The 20,192-nt window shown below is 40.7% G+C and overlaps 1 protein-coding gene across 1 annotated transcript in view; it reads right to left on the bottom strand.

The window, feature by feature from the left end:
- MCCC1 (methylcrotonyl-CoA carboxylase subunit 1) overlaps positions 1–19,990 on the bottom strand; it is a 79,977-nt gene extending 59,987 nt beyond the window's left edge. The window contains exons 1-3 of the mRNA XM_066347285.1: positions 19,780–19,990; positions 8,023–8,069; positions 124–260 (exon numbers count right to left, since the gene is read on the bottom strand). Coding sequence (XP_066203382.1) covers positions 124–260; positions 8,023–8,069; positions 19,780–19,868 — 273 coding nt within the window. The 5' untranslated portion in view covers positions 19,869–19,990. The remainder of the gene's footprint in view (positions 1–123; positions 261–8,022; positions 8,070–19,779) is intronic.
- Between the last annotated feature and the right edge of the window lie 202 nt (positions 19,991–20,192).

Here is a 20,192-nt window from a genome sequence, read left to right as displayed (position 1 = left end):
ACCTACTCAAACACTGTTGTAACACTAGCAAATAAAAACTGTCAATACAAAGCACTAAAATATCAACACACTAAACAAATACAATCACTTACAAAATTTGACTTCCAGTTTTTAACAACATACCATGTCTACATGCATGGAATTCCTGTCAGCCTCACTATAAACAGCCACGGATTGTACACCCATTTTTTTAGCTGTTCGCATCACCCTGCAGGCAATTTCTCCTCTGTTGGCAATGAGGACCTTGGTAATGTTTCGTCCTAAAACACCATAAAAATCATACACAAATGTTACTGGGGAGCAAGGAATGAGAAGTGAAATAAATATTCTATGCTATTAACACAATGATAAGCATTTATGTTGGCAAACTCAGCATAACAGAGCCTACAATAACCATTCTAATTAATATTAGTGTATTTCTTTTCACTGAAATTCAAGATAACCTTATTAACTCTTAAATTGCTCATACACTTCAACTTAAAATTAAAGATGCTTTGTCATGTTAAAGATAAAAATAGCTTTAAAAAACCATCATAGTTAATAATAATCTTTTTAAAATTTTATTTTTCAATTACTGTTGCCATTCAATATTTTTTTTTATTAATTTCAGGTGTAAAGCACACTGGTTAAACAGTTACACACTTTACAAAGTGAGCCCCTTGATAATTCAAGTACCACAGGGCATCCACAGTTATTATATATAATATTATTGACTATATTTCCTATGTTGTACTTGACATCCCCCTGAATTCTAACTACCCATTTGTATCTCTCAATCCCTTTACCTTTTTCATCAAGCCCTCCAACCCCCCTCTCCTCTGGCAATCATAAGTTTCTCTTCTGCATCTATGAGTTTGTTTTGTTTATTTTGTGTGGGACACAGGCTGCAAGGTGACAAAGTTCTTGCAGTTTAAGGGTACCATTAAGCCAAAGGTTAGGCTCTTCTCCCCACAGCCTCTGATTGTTTGATTAAGTAGCTAAAGGCAATCTACATGCCCTTTCTCTTACCCTTTGTTTGTGGAGCTGCTGGGTGAGATGTTATGCATGGTGGGGGGCTTTTGCATTCTTGGGAGAATTACTGATATACTTCAGAACTGTGACTTTGTATGGAGACCTCTTTGTTTTGCAAATGACTTTGCTCTCTGCACTATAAAATAAAGCTTTTGGGGGTACAGGTTTGCTTTGGCTGGCCATCAACATGCCAGGTGACCTCTCAATCCCATTCTTTTTCTCTTTGTGTTTATTTCCTAATCCCCTACCATTCTCACTCAGGACTGGACCTGGTTCATGACAAGTTTGTTCTTCAGATTCTTCATATAAGTGAAATTTGTCTTTCTCTGTCAGACTTATTTCACTTAGTATAATACCCTCTAGGTTCATCCATACTGTTGCAAATGGTAAGATTTCAATCTTTTTTTATAGCTGAGTAATATTCCATTGTATATATGTACCAATTCTTTACCTACTTGTCTACTGATGGACACTTGTGTTTCTTCCATATTTTGGCATTTGTAAACAATGCTGCAATGAACACAGAGGTGCACATATCTTTTCAAATGAGGATTTGGGGTTTCTTTGGATATATACCCAGAAGTGGAATTTCTTAATTCTATTTTTAATTTTTTAAAGAACCTTCCAATTATTTTCCATAGTGGCTGCACCAATTTGTATTCCCACCAACAGTACACAAGGATTCCCTTTTCTCCACCTAATCACCAACACTTGTGTGTGGATTTACTGATGATAGCCATTTTGACAGTGTGAGGTAATATCCCATTATCATTTTAATTTGCATTTCTCTGATGATTCATGCATGACATTGGTCATCTTTTCCTATGTCTAATAGCCATCTGCATGTCCTCTCTGAAGAAGTGTCTAATCAGGTCCTCTGCCCATTTCTTAACTGGATTTTTTGTTTTGCTGATGTTGAGTTGTATGAGTTCTTTATAGATTTTGGTTATTAACCCCTTATTGGATATATCATTCAGGAACATCTTCTCCAATTCAGTATGTTATCTTTTTGTTTTGTTGCTGGTTTTCCTTTGCTGTGCTAAAATTTGTTAGTTTGATGTAGTCCCATTTCTTTTCTTTTCTTTTCTTTTCTTTTTTCTTTCGTCTCCCTTGCTCAGAGAGATACGTCAGAAAGAATGTTGCTAAGAGAAATGTCAAAGTTTACTGCCTATGTTTTCTTCTAGATCTATGGTTTTGAGTCTTACATTTACTTCTTTAATCCATTTTGAGTTTATTCTTGTGTATGGTCTATGGCTCGTGGTCTAATTTCCTTTTATTTTTTTAACTGCACATATCTGCCCAATTTTCCCAACACCATTTATTAAATATTGTCAGTACCCCATTTGTATGTTCTTACTTCTTTTGTCATTGACTAATTGCCCATATAGGCATGGATTTATTTCTGGGCTTTATATTCTGTTCCATTGATTTATGTGTTTGTGTTCATGCCAGTACCTTGCTGTTTTGATTGCTATAGCCTTGTAGTCTGGCTTGATATCAGGTAGCATAATTCCTCCAACTTTGTTCTCAAGATTGCTGTCGCTATTCAAGATCTTTTGGGGTTCCATATAAATTTTTGGATTATTTGTTCTAGTTCTGTGAAATATGTCATTGGTATTTGGACAGAGATTGTATTGAATTTAGATTACTTTGGGAAGTAGAGACAATTTAATATTATTAATTCTTCCTATCTATGAGCAGGGTATATATGCTTCCACTTATTTCTATCTTCTTCAATTTCTTCAATATCTCCTAATTTTCCAAGTAAAGGTGTTATATCTCCTCAGTAAAATTTATTCTTAGGTATTATTTTGATGCAATTATAAATGGGATTGTTTTCTTAATTTCTCTTTCTGATAGCTCATTATTTATGTATAAAATGCAACCAATTTCTAGATATTTATTTTGTACCTTGCTACTTTACTGAATTCATTTATCAGTCCTAATAGATTTTTGGTGGAATCTTTAGGGTTCTTTATATACAGTATCATGTCATCTGCAAATAATGACAGTTTTATTTCTTCCTTTCCAATTTGTCTGACTGCTATGGCTAGGACTTCCAGTGCTATGTTGAATGAGAGTGGTGAAAGCAGATAACCCTGTCGTCTTATTTCTGATCTGAAGAGAATTGCTTTTAGTTTTTTCCCATTGAGTATGATGTTAATCTTAGGTTTGTAATATATGGCCTTTATTATGTTGAGGTATGCTCCCTCTATCTTAATTTTGCTAAGTTTTTATGATTTGTCAGATGCTTTTCTGCATCTATTGATACAATCATGTGGTTTTTATCCTTCATTTTGATCATGTGGTATATCACATTAACTGATTTGTGGATTTTGAATCAATCTTGCATTCCAGGAATAAATCCCACTTGATCATTATGATCTTTTTAATGAATTGCTGAATTTGGTTTGCTAATATTTTGTTAGGGATTTTGCATCTGTGTTCAGCAGGGATACTGACCTGTCATTTTCTTTAAAATAATTTTTTAAAAATTTATTGACTTTAGAGAGAGGGGGAGAGAGAGAGTCAGAGACAGAGACAGGAACACTGATCTGCCCCTGTATGTGCCATGACCAAGGATCGAACCAGCAAACTCTGTGCTTTGGGTCAATGCTCTAACCAACTGAACTATCCGGCCAAGGCTAGTTTTCTTTTTTTTTTTCCTTCAAGAACTTTTTTATTTTTTACAGAGTCAGAGAGAGAGTCAGAGACAGAGAGATGAGAAGCATCAATTATTAGTTTTTTGTTGTGCATTGCAACACCTTAGTTGTTCATTGATTGCTTTCTCATATGTGTCTTGACCACGGGCCTTCAGCAGACCGAGTAACCCCTTGCTCGAGCCAGCAACCTTGGGCCCAAGCTGGTGAGCTTTGCTCAAACCAGATGAGCCCACGCTCAAGCTGGCAACCTTGGGGTCTCGAACCTGGGTCCTCCGCATCCCAGTCCTCCGCATCCCCAGTCCAACGCTCTATCCACTGCGCTACCGCCTGGTCAGGCCAGGGCTAGTTTTCTTTATGTTGATGTCCTTATCTGGTTTTGGAATCAGGATAATGCTGATCTTGTAAAATGAGTTTGTGAGCCTTCCCTCCTCTTAAATTTTTAGTAATAATTTGAGAATAGGTGTTAAGTGTTTTTGAATGTTTGATAAAATTCACTGTAAAGTCACCTGGTCCAGGATTTTTGTTTGTTGAGAGTTTTTTCATTACTTATTTGATTTCACTGATAGTAATTACTTGTTTACCTTTTTATATTGATTCAGTTTTGAAAAATTGTGTGCTTCTAGGAATTTATTTCTTCTACAATACATTGTCCAATTTGTTAGCATATAGCTATTTGTAATATTTTCTTAAAATACTTTATATTTCTGTGGAGTTAGTTCTCTTTAATTTCTGATTTTATTTATTTGGGTCCTTGGGCCCCTTTTTTTTGAGTTTGGTTAAAGTTTTGTCAATCTTCTTTATCTTTTCAAAGAACCAGCTCTAGGTTTCATTGATCTTCTATATTGTTTTCGCACTCTATTTTGTTTATTTCTACTCTGGTCTTTATTATTTCTTTCCTTCTACTATTAGCTTTGTTGTTCTTTTTCTAGTTACTTTAGGTGTAAGGTTAGATTGTTTGAGATTATTCTTGTTTTTTGAGGTAAACCAGTATTGCTATGTATTTCACAGTATTCCACACATTTTGTTGTTGTACTTTCACTTTCATTTATCTCAAGGTATCTTGTGATTTCTTCCTTGATCTCATTGTTTAGTAACCATTCATTATTTAGTAGCCTCCATGTGTTTGTTATTCAGGGCTTTTTTTCTTGTAATTGATTTCTAGTTCCATACCAATGTGGTCAGAGAAGAGATTTGGTATGATTTCAATCTTCTTAAATCTATTGAGACTTTTTTGTGGCCCAACATGTGGTCTATCCTGGAAAATGTTCCATGAGCGCTTGAAAAGACTATATATTTTGTGGCCTTGGAGGGAAATGCTCTGAAGATATCAATTAAATCCACCTGGTCTAATGTGTCATTTAAGGCTGCTGTTTCCTTGTTGATTTGGTCTGGAGGATCTATCCATTGATTTCAATGGAGTGCTAAAGACCCCTAATTAAGACTGTATTGGTATTGATCTCTCCCTTTATGTCCATCATTATTTGTTTTATATATTTAGGTGTTCCTATGTTCAGTAAATAAAGTTTTGCAAGGGTTATATCTTCTTGTTGAATTACTCCCTTTATTATTTTGTCCTTCTTTGTCTCTTATTATAGACTTTGTTTTAAGGTCTGATATAAGTAACCTGATATAAGTATTGTTATCCCAGCTTTTTTGTTTTTGTTTATTTCTATTTGCGTGGTATATCTTTTTACAACCTTTTACTTTCAATCTGTATGTCTTTTGTCTTTAGATAGCATATATATAGGTCTTGTTTTCTTATCCATTCAACTACTCTATATATTTTGATTGGAGCAGTTAATCCATTTACAGTTTTGGTGATTATTTATAGGTACAAAATTATTGACATTTTATTATCCATATTTATGTTCCTTCTTTTTTTTCCCCCTCCTTAAAGAAGGCCCTTCAACATTTCTCATAATACTGGTTTGGTGGCAACAAATTCCTTTAGCTTTTTCTTGTCTGGGAAGCTCTTCATATCTCTTTTAATTTTAAATGATAGCCTTGCAGTGTAGAGTAGTCTTCGTTGTAGGTCCTTGCTTTTTATGACTGAATATTTCATGCCAATCCCTTCTGACCTGAAATATTTCTGTTGAGAAGTCAGCTGACAATCTTACGGGAGCTCCCTTGTTGGTAACTGTCTTTCTTTGCTGTTTTTAAGATTCTCTCTTTCTTGTTAACCTTTGCCATTGTAATTATGATGTGTCTTGGTGTGATCCTCTTTGGGTTCATCTTGTTTGGGATTCTTTGTGCTTTCTGGACTTGTGTGTCATTTTCCTTCACCATGTTAGGGAAATTTTCAGTCACTATTTCTTAAAACAGGTTCTCAATCCCTTTCTCTCTCTGTATCCTTCTTGTGCGCCTATAATATAGCTATTCTTACACTGGTATTGTCACAGAGGTCCCTTAAACTATTCTCATTTTTTAAATTCTTTTTTTCTTTTTGTTGCTTTGATTGATGTTTTCTGTCTTCTAAATTGCTGATCTGATCCTCTGCTTTATAATCTGCTATTGAGTACTTCCAGTGTATTCTTCATTTCAGTTATTGTAATAACTTATCTTTAAATAAGTACTTTCTGTACTCCAGGTCCTGCGCTGAAAAGACTCTATCTGGACGTAAACCCTCACAATAATCATATGTAGATACTGTTATTATCTCAATTTTTAAAATGAAGAAATTAAGATTGAAAAAGATATTACAGTGGTACCTTGAGATACAAATTTAATTCGTTCTGTAACCAAGCTTGTAAGTCAGTCAACTCGTATATCAAACTGCCAATACTGAACCCATGTGCCAATGCGCCAACTAGAGGCAGCTTCCCGAATCACGACTTGTATCTCGGAATTTTGCTCGGATCTCGAACAAAAATACAGACTGAGTCGCAGCTCATATTTTAAAAATGCATATCTCAAGGTACCACTGTACTTTTCGGAAATTATACAGCTAAAGAAATGGTGGGTCTAAGACATAAACCCAGGTTAGCTTCATAATAAAATTTGAGCTCTTAGACACTCTGCTCCACTACCTCTATCACTCTGAGCATAGGCATGTGTGTTTCTCTTGCAATATAAATGAATATTGCACCAGTTCACTGTCCTCAGTGCTATAATGACATGATATTTTAGTAATACACAAAATCTACTTTTGCTATTACATATTAAATAAATGTTCTCTGACAGTTCATAATAGTTATTTTTTTCAAAAAATAAGGTTTTATATAATTGAAAACAATGTTTTCCAATAAGGATAGATAGAGCCCAAGAGTTGTCACAGTTCACAGGGGCTGCTGGGATGAACTGTGCATGTGGACGTGGGAGGAGGTACACCAACCAACCAGAAGTGATATTTAAATGTGGTGTTTTTTTTTAATTTAATTATTTTTTTTTTTTGTGGCAGAGACAGGGAGAGTTAGAGAGAGGGACAGACAGGGACAGACAGACAGGAAGTGAGAAAGATGAGAAACATCAATTCTTCATTGCGGTTCCTTAGTTGTTCATTGATTGATTTCTCATACATGCCTTGACCGGGGGCAAGGGCTACAGCAGACCAAGTGACCCCTTGCTCGAGCCAATGACCTTGGGCTCAAGCTGGTGAGCCTTGCTCAAACCAGATGAGCCCATGCTCAAGTTGGAGAGCTCGGGGTCTCGAACCTGGGTTCTCCACATTCCAGTCTGAGACACCCTATCCACTGCACCATTGCCTGGTTAGGCTTTAAGTGTTTTTATAGTTGGGAATTCCATATAAACATTTTTTTGAAAAGAAGAAAAAAGGTCTTGCTACTTAAAATGAATGTTATAAAGCATTGATTTAAATAATCACAATTATGTTTTTCTAGTTCAATACATTATGAGAGTCAGACAGAAATAACATAAATATACTGCTCACAAAAATTAGGGGATCAGGGAAAGTGCAGATACCCCAGTACTTTCAGTCTTTTCTATAGTGCATTTTCACCAATGAAATAAAAGTTGGTTTTGCATCTCATCTGCATAAGTGAACAACTCTCTTTGACTTGTCATTTGCTTTTCTGATGTTCTTATTTAATTTTAAAAAATCAAATGCTTCTTTTTTTATTGCTTCATATTCATTTTGAAATATTCCCTAAGTTTTGTGAGCAGTATATAAAATGTTCTCCATATTTCCCCACATATTTTAAGTTTAACAGCAAGATATTTGACATAAAAGAGATAAAAACCATGACTCAATACTTTCTAATAAATTATCATGAAAATCCAAAACTTGAAAAATATATGAGAACTAATTCTATTATACACAAATTAAGGGATTAAACATTTCCATTTCTTAGTTTGAAGCAAAGCCAAATAGTACAATAAAAACTGTTAATACCTGTGGTTGTTGAATACTTCATGGCTCTTTGCTTCCAAGACCACCTCCTATAAAATGAGTCCAAATGGAGTGATAATTAAACAGGATATGCGAGATCAATCAATGTCCTCTCAAAATAATCTACATTTTTCAATACTTGAAACCAAGTCCAGATATGACCTTAGTTAAACCTTAAACCTACAAAGTGACTTACTAAGACATTTTTTTGTGGAAAGAAAACTAATCTAGAAAACAGGGGTACAGTTCTGGCTATTCTCCCTGGCAGTATGTGTCCTTGAATCAAACACTTAACCTGCTTGCTCCTAAGACTGGCGTATGACTACGGAGTCAACGAGAATTGACTGGAAAGCCAAAGTACTTCAACATCATCTAGTTCAGATTTTTCAAACTTTTTTTTTTTACTAGAACCCAAAGTAAAAAATGTATTTGGCTTCCCAACCAGTTACACATACAAAACAGAAGTTGCATAAAAGAAGATTTTCCCTGCATTTTGTTTCTATTCTATTCTGTTCTATTCCATTTTATTAAATAAAATACACTGGTCAAAATACAGTTTGAAGAATACCAATCTAACTCAACCCTCTGATAAGACAGGCTTGAACAATTAGGCCCAGAGAAGTAAAAGGAAGGAGCTGAAAAAGGGAAGCAGAAGGAGTGTGGGACCTGCTGAGGGAGCCACCACTGACCAGCCACTGGGATTCCAGGTAAGTTGCTTTACATCAGTGTTTCTCAATCTTTTGTTTTCATTATTGCCCTCTAGAAAATTTAAATACTAAAAACAGATTTTTGTAGGTGAGGCTGAGCTTTGAAGGGCTGCTGCAAATCATGGTAATATCTGTTAAAAAGAAAACACCACTCCAAGATGGCTTCATTTGTACTAAAGCCCATGATACCAAACCTAGATTTAAATACCTGGTCTAACGGCTGCTTCAGCCTCTCCCAGAAATACAGTCTTAATCAACCAGTTTGGAATTTTCCAATCAGCATCAGTCCCACTCCATTCTTCCATAGAAAGAAGAGGCGATCTACACAATAAAAACCTTACTGTTGCCTGACCAGGCGGTGGCGCAGTGGATAGAGCGGCAGACTGGGATGCGGAGGACCCAGGTTCGAGACCCTGAGGTCGTCAGCTTGAGTGCAGGCTCATCTGGTTTGAGCAAAAAAGCTCACCAGCTTGAGCCCAAGGTCTCTCGCTCGAGCAAGGGGTTACTCGGTCTGCTGAAGGCCCACGGTCAAGGCACATATGAGAAAGCAATCAATGAACAAATAAGGTGTTGCAACGCGCAATAAAAAACTAATGATTGATGCTTCTCATCTCTCCGTTCCTGTCTGTCTGTCCCTGTCTATCCCTCTCTCTGACCCTCTCTCTGTCTCTGGAAAACAAACAAACAAACAAACAAACAAAAACCTTGCTGTTTCCTTCCCCTCAAAATAAGATGCCCTGGTCTAAAAACAGTCCTTTCTTTTCTTTAATAGCTCTGTTGCCCAACCCTTCTTCCTATAAAAAACTTCCACTTTGTGTAGTCGCTAGAAGCCGCTTCTGGTTGCTAGATGGAATTTTGTATTTTAACACACCTAAGATTTTTTTCACTCTCTCAAGAACATTTTTTTACAACTATGAGAGTCGGACAGAAATAACATAAATATAAAATGTTCTTCATATATCCCTACATATTTTAGACTCAATAGCAAGATATTTGACATAAAAGAAATAAAAATCATGACTCAATAATCACTACAATAACTATCATAAAAATCCCAAACTTCAAAAGTACATGAGAACTAATTCTATTATGCACAAATTAAGGGATTAAACATTTCCATTTCTTAGTTTACAGTATGAAGCAAAACTAAGATATATGAAAAGATGCTCAACTGCACTAGATATTAGTGAAAAGTAAATCAAAACTCCAATGAGATACCACCTCACACCTGTTAGAATGGCCATTATCAGGTAATATCAAGTGTAGGAGAGACTGTGAAGAAAAAAGAACCCTCATTCACTGGCATATGACCAGTGACATTCGTGGCAATGTAAACTGGTAGAGCCAGTACGGAAACCAGTATGGTGTCTCCTCAAAAAATTAACAATAGTGTGACCATATAACCCAGCAATCCCTTTTCTGAGTATCTACCTGAAAAAGATGAAAACATTAACTCACAAAGATATATGCACCCCTATGTTCATTGTAGCACTATTCACAGTGGTTAAAAAATGGAGACAACCAAGTTGTAAAGCCAGTAGCTGCGGCCACCATCACAGCCACCAGGCCCGTGCAGGTTCATATTTGATTCAGACAGACAGTAATGAACAACGGAGCCAAGAACTGATGGGCCATCATCTTTAATTCTAGCTTGCACCCGGCGGGCAAGAAATACACACAGTAGGAAAACACTTCCCTTTCCATTCAGGGCTCCCAAAACCACTGACTTACCCGAGTTTCCTAGAATAAAAGGTTTCTAGCTCACCAGCCTTATTCACCTCTGTTCCCCATCTCCTTCTCCCTGCACAAACTCTGCACAAACTGGCTTCTCTTTCAGCACTCCGCCATCTTGGCTGCTTCTCCTGGCCTCCTCCATGTGGCCTTTCTCTGCTCCCCTCTCTAATGCTAATCTCAGGAACTGAGAGAGAGCAAGCTCCCGGTCTGCCCCATTTTATAGTGTAGAAGTCAAAACCTTTAATCCAATATATAAACAAGGAAATCTCTGATACAAAGTCACTTATCTGAGGCATATGGGATTCCTCATGAGAGTGCACCACCCCACCATGCAACAGTCAAGGGTGTGGGGAAAAGCTTACAGCTAGTGCTCGACTTACGACCACGATTGGTTATGATAGACCGGTTGTAACATGATTTGGTCATAAGTTGAGTAGGCTATATGTACAGTACTGTGAAATGATGTTATAAAAATCTTTAAGTCATATTTTATCATAATTTTCCTTCATTATTGTTATATATTATAATTTTCTTTGTTCATTTTATGCCATTTTTATCATCTCTACATCATTTTGTTTCTTATTTTTACATTCGTCAGGTTTAAGTAAAACACTGCATTACCAGTACAACTGGTTTAATACTTGCAAAACATACATAATTACAAAATACAGGTGCATACAAAAATACAGGTATAAAAAATATCATAGAAACATTTTCCCAATTGTAAAACATATCAAAATATATAAACATGTACGAAACATTTTATTGGCCACTGGTGCTTGGCTGCAGATCATTGATGTTGTTATCTGAGGCAGCAGTTGGGATTACCAGAGTTGGTTTTTTCATAAACATGTGCGATTACACTCACTTTCTTTCCTACTTTGTACTTGTTCATTGATTGCTTTCTCATATGTGCCTTGACCAGGGGGTTACAGCAGAGCGAGTGGCCCCTTGCTCAAGCCAGTGACCTTGGGCTCAAACCAGCGACCATGGGGTCATGTCTATGATCCCATGCTCAAGCCAGCGCCCCTGCACTCAAGCTGGTGAACCCATGCTCAAGTCAGAAGAGCCCACGCTCATTTTCGTGTCGAGATCGATGGCCTTTCTTTCCTTCTTGGCAAGCTGAGGCGTAGACAAAGACAATTTCCTCTTGGTAGACATCTTGGGAGGGGTTTGATGAAAAATATCCAAGACACAAAACACAAATTGCTGTACCGAGCCTGGTATAACAGTTGAAATGGTGCACGCGGAGATGGTAGTGCTGCTGGAAGCTGGTCTGCACTGTCGTACACCCAGCTGGGCAACACTTGCACTGCCAGACGCGAAGCAGTCGTGGCTAGCAACTGTGGTTGTAAAGTCAAATGGTCGTAAATTGCATAGGTCGTAAGTTGATCAATATCTGTAGTTTTAAAACTAAGCCTTAGGCTGTAAGGATCCTGACTGCTTACAGCCTGTCCCCCACACTCAACGTAAACTATAAGCAAGAAAACATATATATCATATTTACAAACTTATTTGACCAACACAAGTGTCCTTCAATAGAAGATTGGATAAAAAAAATATGTACACATATACAACAGAACACTACTCAGCCATAAGAAAAGATGAAATACTGCCATTTGCAAAAACATGGATAGACTTTGAGAATCTTATGCTAAGTAAAATAAATCAGTCAGAAAAAGCTAAGAACCATATGGTTTCACTCATGTGAAGTGTGGGATATAAAACAAACTCATAGACACAGCAAACAGTCTGGTAGTTACCAAAAGAAGGATGCTGAGGGGGTAGTAAAGGGTAAAGGGGGTCAAATATAGGGTGAAGGAAGATGATACGACTTTGGGTGGTGGGCACACAATGCAATATAGAAATCATTTATCATAGAGAAGTACACTTAAAACCTCTATGATCCTATTAACCAATGTCACCCCAATAAATTTTAAAAAATTGTTTCCATGAGATAATTCCACCCTATCAAGATAACTTCTATTCTCATTTCTAAAATTCTACCACTATATATTTTTTCTGAGTTACTAGAGAATCATGATATAAAATGATATGTAAATATCCTCTATCCCAGGGGTCAAGAACCCATGGCTCGCGAGCCAGATGTGGCTCTTTTGATGGCTGCATCTGGCTTGCAGACAAATCTTTAATAAAAAAAATGTTAAAAATATAAAACATTCTCATGTATTACAATCCATTCATTTCCTACCACTCATGTTCATGGTTGCAGGTGGCTGGAGCCAATCACAGCTGTCCTCCGGGACACCAAGAAATTTTTATTGGATAATGCATAACGTACACGGGTCGTTGTATGGCTCTCACAGAATTACATTTTAAAATATGTGGCGTTCATGGCTCTCTCAGCCAAAAAGGTTCCTGACACCCCTGCTCTATACTGATAAGGTTTTTAATTCTATATGCTGTTACAACTCTAGTACTTTCCAGGTGACGGCTACTTGAGAATAATTCTATACACAATAGCTGAAGTTTAAGAGGGAGAGGGAAGAGAGAATATGTAATTGTATAGTATCATGAAGAGCCCTGGAAATCTAAGAAAATAAAACTCAGGAAAAAGAAAAGAGCACTAACAGTGTTTTTACTAACTGTCTTATTTTGCTCTGGGAGGAGTCCTACAATTAAATAACTGAAAATCCAAATCCAAGGCATCTCCAGTAACTTGAGGAAAATAAAAGCAAACAAGAAACTTGACCTAAATGGTTAAGTCTGCAAAAGCTACATATTTTGATTGATTCATGATAGATATGTAAATTCCAAACTGCCCTCTTGATGTTCCGCTTATCTGTCAGACGTCACCCTTACAGGACTATCGCCCCTGAGACAGAGGCATTCCAAGAAGCTGACAAGCCACCCCAAGGAGAGGCTCCGGACATACCAGGACTTTTGCCTCAGTATCCCCTCAGGCTCTCCCAAACACTAATATAACTCGCCCCTAGTCTGTAACCTCTGTAACTGGCGCTCTTCTCCCCCAGGAGAAGTGCCTGGCAGGGTTCCTTTCTTCCTTTCAATAAAGCCTGTTACTCTGGTCTTTCGGACTCGCATGGATTCCAACAATTCATATGCACTAGATTCCATGTAAGCCTCTTTCCATGTATTAATTCATTTATTTCGCAAAATCCAAGGTACTAGTATTATCTCCTGTAGGTACTAGTTTTATCACCTCCTCCTAGGTCAGAAAATTGAAGCACAGATATTCAGTTAGGGAGCTAGGTAGACGTGAGCCAGAACAGCCAAAGGGGGAAAGGGATAAACTGCCCCCATGATTTCCTGCACCTCTGCAGGGTCTGATGAATCTTTAAGCCAGAACAGTCTTCATCACACCCAGACTAGTGATCGAGAGTTCCCTCAAAAGGTATCAGCCATATAGCAGTATAATGAAAACAATAGAGAGAGAGAAGCTGGAAGTGTATGTATGTGTGTGTGTGTGTGGGGGAAGTCCAGGGAGTATGTTGGGCAGATAAAATATATTATGCTCACTTTGTTAAAGATGGAGCTACCCACGTGGAACCCATACCCAGATGATATTAATGTGTGTTGGGGGTGGGCTGTGGGCAGGCAGGATCCTTATAGCCTGGGGCTTAGTTTTAGGACTAAGCTTTTCCCACCCTTTTTGATGTGGGGTGGTGCAATCCCATCATGCCTCAGATAAGTGACTTTGTATCAGAGACTTCCCTATTTTGCATATTGGATTAAAGGTTTTGATTTCTGCACTATAAAGTGGGGCAGATCGGGAGCTTGCTCGCACGGTTCCTGAGACTGGCATTAGAGGAAAGAGCGGAGAGGAGAGCAGAGAGAGGCCACGTGGAGGAGGTCAGGAGAAGCAGACAAGATGGCAGAGTGTTGAAGAAGAAGCCAGTTTGTGCAGAGAGAAGATGAGGAACAGAGGTGAATAAGGCTGGTGAGCTAGAAACCTTTGATTCTAGGAAACTCAGATAAGTCAGTAGCTTTGTGAGCACTGAATGAGTGGGTTTTGGAGCTGTAAAGCCAGTATCCAAGGCCACCATCACAGCCGCCTGGCCAGTGCAGGTTCACATTGGATTCAGACAGATGGTAATGAAACAATGGAGCCAAGAACTGGTGGGTCATTAGCTTTAATCCTAGCTTGGACTCGGTGGGCAAGTAAAAACACACACTAGGCTCCAAAACCCACTTATTCAGTGTTCACAAAGCCACTGACTTATCCGAGTTTCCTAGAATCAAAGGTTTCTAACCTCACCAGTCTCATTCACCTCTGTTCCTCATCTTCTCTCTGCACAAACTCTGTAGAAACTGGCTTCACCTTCAACACTCCACCATCTTTGCCGCTTCTTCTGGCCTCCTCCATGTGGCCTTTCTCTACTTTCTAATGCTAATCTCAGGAACCAAGAGAGAGCAAGCTCCTGGTCTGCCCCACTTTATAGTGTAGCAACGAAAACCTTTAATCCAATATACAAATAGGGAAGTCTCTGATACAAAGTCACTTACTTGAGGCATGATGGGATTCCTCATAAGAGTGCACAACCTGCCTGACCAGGCAGTGGCACAGTGGATAGAGTGTCGGACTGGGATGTGGAAGGACCCATGTTCGAGACCCCGAGGTCACCAGCTTGAGCGTGGGCTCATCTGGCTTGAGCAAAAAGCTCACCAGCTTGGACCCAAGGTCGCTGGCTCCAGCAAGGGGTTACTCGGTCTGCTGAAGGCCCGCAGTCAAGGCACATATGAGAAAGCAATCAATGAACAACTAAGGTGTCGCAACGAAAAACTGATGATTGATGTTTCTCATCTCTCTTCATTCCTGTCTGTCTGTTCCTATCTATCCCTCTCTCTGACTCTCTCTCTGTCCCTGTAAAAAACAAAACAAAACAAAACAAAAGAGTGCACAATCCTATATCAAAAAGGGTGGGAAAGGCTTAGTCTTAAAACTAAGCCATAAGCTATAAGGATCATGCCTGCTTACAGCCTGTCCCCCCACATCCATTGCAAACTATAAGCAAGCAAACATATATCATATTTACAAACTTATTTGACCAACAGGAGCCCAGTGTGTGTTTTTACTTGCCTGCCGGGTGCAAGCTAGGATTAAAGCTAATAATGGTCCACCAGTTCCTGGCTCCGTTGTTTCTTTACCGACTGTCTGAATCTAATGCGAACCTGCATGGGCCAGGCGGCTGAGATGGTGGCCATGGCTACTGGCCCTACATTTGGCTAGTCTGTGGCAGGATTCCATACAGATTGGCAAGGAGCCACCACCACCTTTGAGTGGTGGAGTAGAGGACTGGCTGCTGTTATGGTTCCTCATGGCTGTCCTTTTGGGGGCCGTAGGCTGGTTGACTTTTACAGCCATGCGTGAGGAAACTAAGAGCTCTGTGGAAGAGGCTGCCCGGGACCTGCAAACCAAGCAGTGGAAGGAGCTGGAGCAAACGTGGGAGAAAGAGACGCCGACCCTGGAGCTGGAGCAAGCACCGGAGGAGGCCGACCAGGTTCACGAGATTCACCTGGAAATGGAGCAGCCACTGGAGAAGGAATCACAGGTTCATGAGTTGCAGCTTGCCCTGGACATCATGAAGAGCCAGCAGCGGCAGGAGGCCGAGGCCGGAGCTGCAAGACCTGCTGAGCAGAAGGCAGTAGTGGCCCTGGGCTCAAGCGCTGCGGCCTGGGGCTCGAGCCCAGCAGAGGGAGCTGGTGTTTTCAGTTCCTCTTTGGAGGATGAGGAGAATCAGGTTGGAGTTGCGATCCGCAGTCTCCAGAGGGTGAGAGCCCAGCAGCAAGGAGTTCTTACTATGGCCCTGGTAAGTCTGCAATTTGGGGACATAGGGGTGAATGCCATCATGCTCTCCGGAGCAGAGATGGAAATTCTGACTGCCATTGCCATGTGCTCCTCCTTGGGACAGTGTAAGACCTGCCAGGACGGCAGGAATGAGGGGGGTGGCTGACAACCCATGTGCGTGGACTGATTTTCTGGACTACGACCGGAGTGAGCACTGGCTCCTTTGTTGGATGGACTTACGGATTTTGGACAATGTGAAATACCCTGATGGGAATGGGGGACGGCTTTGCTGGAAGCACTCCCTTGTCCCGGGAAGCTTTTCCCACGGCTAGAAAGAAGGCCGAGGACATTTTGCACTTTTGGCAAAGTGCTCAGAGACTGGTGAAATGTACCTTTGTAATTGTTGAAATTGTATGATTTGTCATGTTGTTGTAATTTGTGTAATGTGCCTAACTTCCTTGCACAGGGATGCCGGTGGTGTAGATTGTGGGTAGTAAAGTGAGCATAGGGGTGGATTGTTGAGCAGATAAAATATATTATGCTCACTTTGTTAAAGATGACACTGCCCACGTGGAAGCCTGTTGCCCAGGTGATATTAATGTGTGTTGGGGGCGGGCTGTGGGCAGGCAGGATCCTTGTAGCCTGGGGTTTGGTTTTAGGACTAAGCCTTTCCCACCCTTTTTGATGTGGGGTGGTGCAATCCCATCATGCCTTAGGTAAGTGACTTTGTATCAGAGACTTCCCTATTTTGTATATTGGATTAAAGGTTGTGATTTCTGCACTATAAAGTAGGGCAGACCGGGAGATTGCTCGTGCAGTTCCTGAGATTAGCATTAGAGGAGAGAGCAGAGAGGAGAGCAGAGAGAGGCCACGTGGAGGAGGTCAGAAGAAGCAGCCAAGATAGCAGAGTGCTGAAGGAGAAACCAGTTTGTGCAGAGTTTGTGCAGGGAGAAGGAGATGGAAAACAGAGGTGAATAAGGCTGGTGAGCTAGAAACCTTTGATTCTAGGAAACTCAGATAAGTCAGTAGCTTTGTGAGCACTGAATGAATGGGTTTTGGAGCCCAGTGTGTGTTTTTACTTGCCCACTAGGTGCAAGCTAGAACTAAAGATAATGGCCCACCAGTTCTTGGCTCCATTGTTTCATTACTGTCTGTCCGAATTTAATGCGAATCTGCATGGGCCAGGTGGCTGAGATGGTGGCCGTGGCTACTGGCTTTACCGAGTAAAAGCCCATAAATACCTAAATTCTGTAACTGATCCAGACACTCATTCTCACAAATGAGTTGCCTCCTCAGACTTTCTGACTGTAATTCTCCAAGGCCAATAAATGTTTGCTTTGCTTGCAGCACTTTGTCTCTTGATTGAATTCTTTCCTTTAGCAAGATAAGAATCAGTCTCATCATTTCACGGGTAACACAGAGATACTAAGTAACTTGCCTAAGGTTGTTCACACACCTAATAAGAAGCAAAGTCGAGACCCTGACTCCTGAGTCTGTGCCCTTTAGCACTATGCCATACTATCTTTCCAGAATGATGGAGGATGATGTTGACAATGGAACAAAGGAAGATAAAGAAGTCTGCTACCTGGAAGCATGAAGGTGTTGTAAAGTAGTGTTCCGTGGGTAGAGACACCAAGGCAGGATACAGGAGAATTTTTAGGAGATTTATTAAGCTGGCTGCATATGACTGACACTGGGTATAGCTGACCCAAATCGTGCGTGCGTGAAATAGCCTTGCAGCTCGTTTATATAAACATGATCACATACAGGTTGGGGAAAAAGTTAGGGGAACATGACACAAAAATCAATCATTAACAAGCTTATAACATTTGTCTATAGGATCTATAAAAAACATTCCTATATATTAAGACTTACAAGGTAACACACTAGTGATGTCGCTTTACATATCAAAGACATTCACAAATCTTTTCGTGTCTACCTTCCATTCCTTTGTCTAGAGCAGTGGTCCCCAACCCCCGGGGCCGCTGACCGGTACCGGTCTGTGGGCTATTTGGTACCAGTCTGCAGAGAAAAAATAAATAATTTACATTATTTTCATTTTATTTATATTTAAGTCTGAATGATGTTTTATTTTATTTTATTTTTTTTGTATTTTTCTGAAGCTAGAAACGGGGAGAGATAGTCAAACTTCCGCATGCGCCTGACCGGGATCCACCCGGCACGCCCACCAGGGGCGATGCTCTGCCCCTCCGCCTTGACCAGAGCCACCCCAGCGCCTGGGGCAGAGGCCAAGGAGCCATCCCCAGCGCCCGGGCCATCCTTGCTCCAATGGAGCCTTGGCTGCAGGAGGGGAAGAGAGAGACAGAGAGGAAGGAGGGGGGGGGTGGAGAAGCAAATGGGCGCTTCTCCTATGTGCCCTGGCTGGAATCGAACTCGGGTGCCCCACACGCCAGGCCGACGCTCTACTGCTGAGCCAACCGGCCAGGGCCGATGTTTTATTTTTAAAAAGTGACCAGATTCCCTCTGTTACATCCGTCTAAGACTCACTTTTGACGCTTGTCTTGGTCATGTGATACATTTATCCGTCCCACCCTAAAGGCCAGTCCGTGAAAATATTTTCTGACATTAAACCGGTCTGTGACCCAAAAAAGGTTGGGGACCACTGGTCTAGAGGTATATGTTACTCTCAGGATTACAGGAAGGGAGGGAGAGTTAAAATCAGTGTAGGGAAAAAAAAAATCAGTGTAGGGTATGTAAATTTTGTCTCTTATTGAAAGGGAAAGGAAGTTCTTCAGATAACATTTATTCTATAGTTAAACTAAATGACCCAGTTGTCCTTGCAAGCCAGAAAGCTTCTGCATTCTTCTCCCTCTATTCTCTAAAGAAAGGACGGGCAAGAAGCCTGACTTTTCCTCCTAAAATATTAATATAAATTTTTGCAATTCTTTGGTACCTTACCACAAAGGTGTCTTCACTGCAAAAGTTATTGTCACCGAAGCTTAAGCTCAAAGTTTGAAAATGATCTGGAGCCAGCTTAGCTTGAGTGAATCACTGATAGCTCTGTTTAAACTCGCATACTGAACTTTTGATAAAACAACTTTCCAGATTGTTTCAGGTAAACTGGTTTTTGTTAACTTGATTAGTTCCAAACACGAGAAAGAACTCTAGCACTCTTTGAACGGGACACCTGCTGGGGGACAGCTGAACCAAAAGGGGCTTTGAGGGCATCCTGGTTCCACCACTCATTACTTGTGTCACCTTGGGCAAGTCCTAGAGTCCTCTGGGTTCACTAAAACCGGGATTACTAGCCCCCGCCCCCCGCCACACACCCACACACAGGTAATGCAGGGAAAGCACAGGGTAAGCGGTGAGGAGCTGGACGGGTTATTCTAGCCCTAGGGCTAATTAAGCAGGAGATGGTAGGCCCAGCTCCACCCCACCCCCACTCCTCATAAATGGAAAAATAGGGGCAAACGGAGCGCTGGAAGGTGGATGATTAGAGGGAGCGGAAGGAAAAGGAAGGACTGGGTGTGGGACCTCTCCCTCTCGATACCCAAAGTGACAGCAGAATCCCCCGAAAGGGGCTGTTACCTCGAAGGCAGCAACAGGCTCGGGAGACGCTGCCATCGGTTCCTCTTCGCCGCCACCGGCAGTAGCGACAAGGAAGATGCCGCTGCCATGTGCCTGCAGCTCCCCGACTCCCGGGCGCACCGAGGATGGCTCCCACACACTACAGAACCTTAGCTCCGCTCCACAAGCCCTTTGTCCTCCGCGGGCCACCGTCCCTGGCAAAACAGAGCAATAGCCGGATTCCAGAGTGGTGGGCGTCTCCCTTAAAACCAATCAAAAATCAGTGCGGCGATTGGCCAATCAGGTTGCGCCCTCGGAGGTTTGGTCCCTGCCCACCCCGCCCCTTGAGTTGGGCGCGGCTCGGGGAGGCGGAGGAGTCGACCTGCTCTCCGCTCCTCGGCACCCACAGCTTGGGCTCTCGGCTTCTTCCCACT

This window comes from Saccopteryx leptura, chromosome 8 (genome assembly GCF_036850995.1).
Source record: "Saccopteryx leptura isolate mSacLep1 chromosome 8, mSacLep1_pri_phased_curated, whole genome shotgun sequence".
Classification (NCBI taxonomy): Eukaryota; Metazoa; Chordata; class Mammalia; order Chiroptera; family Emballonuridae; genus Saccopteryx; species Saccopteryx leptura.
Note: the sequence above shows the minus strand (reverse complement) of the source record. Positions and strands in the feature narration are given on the sequence as shown.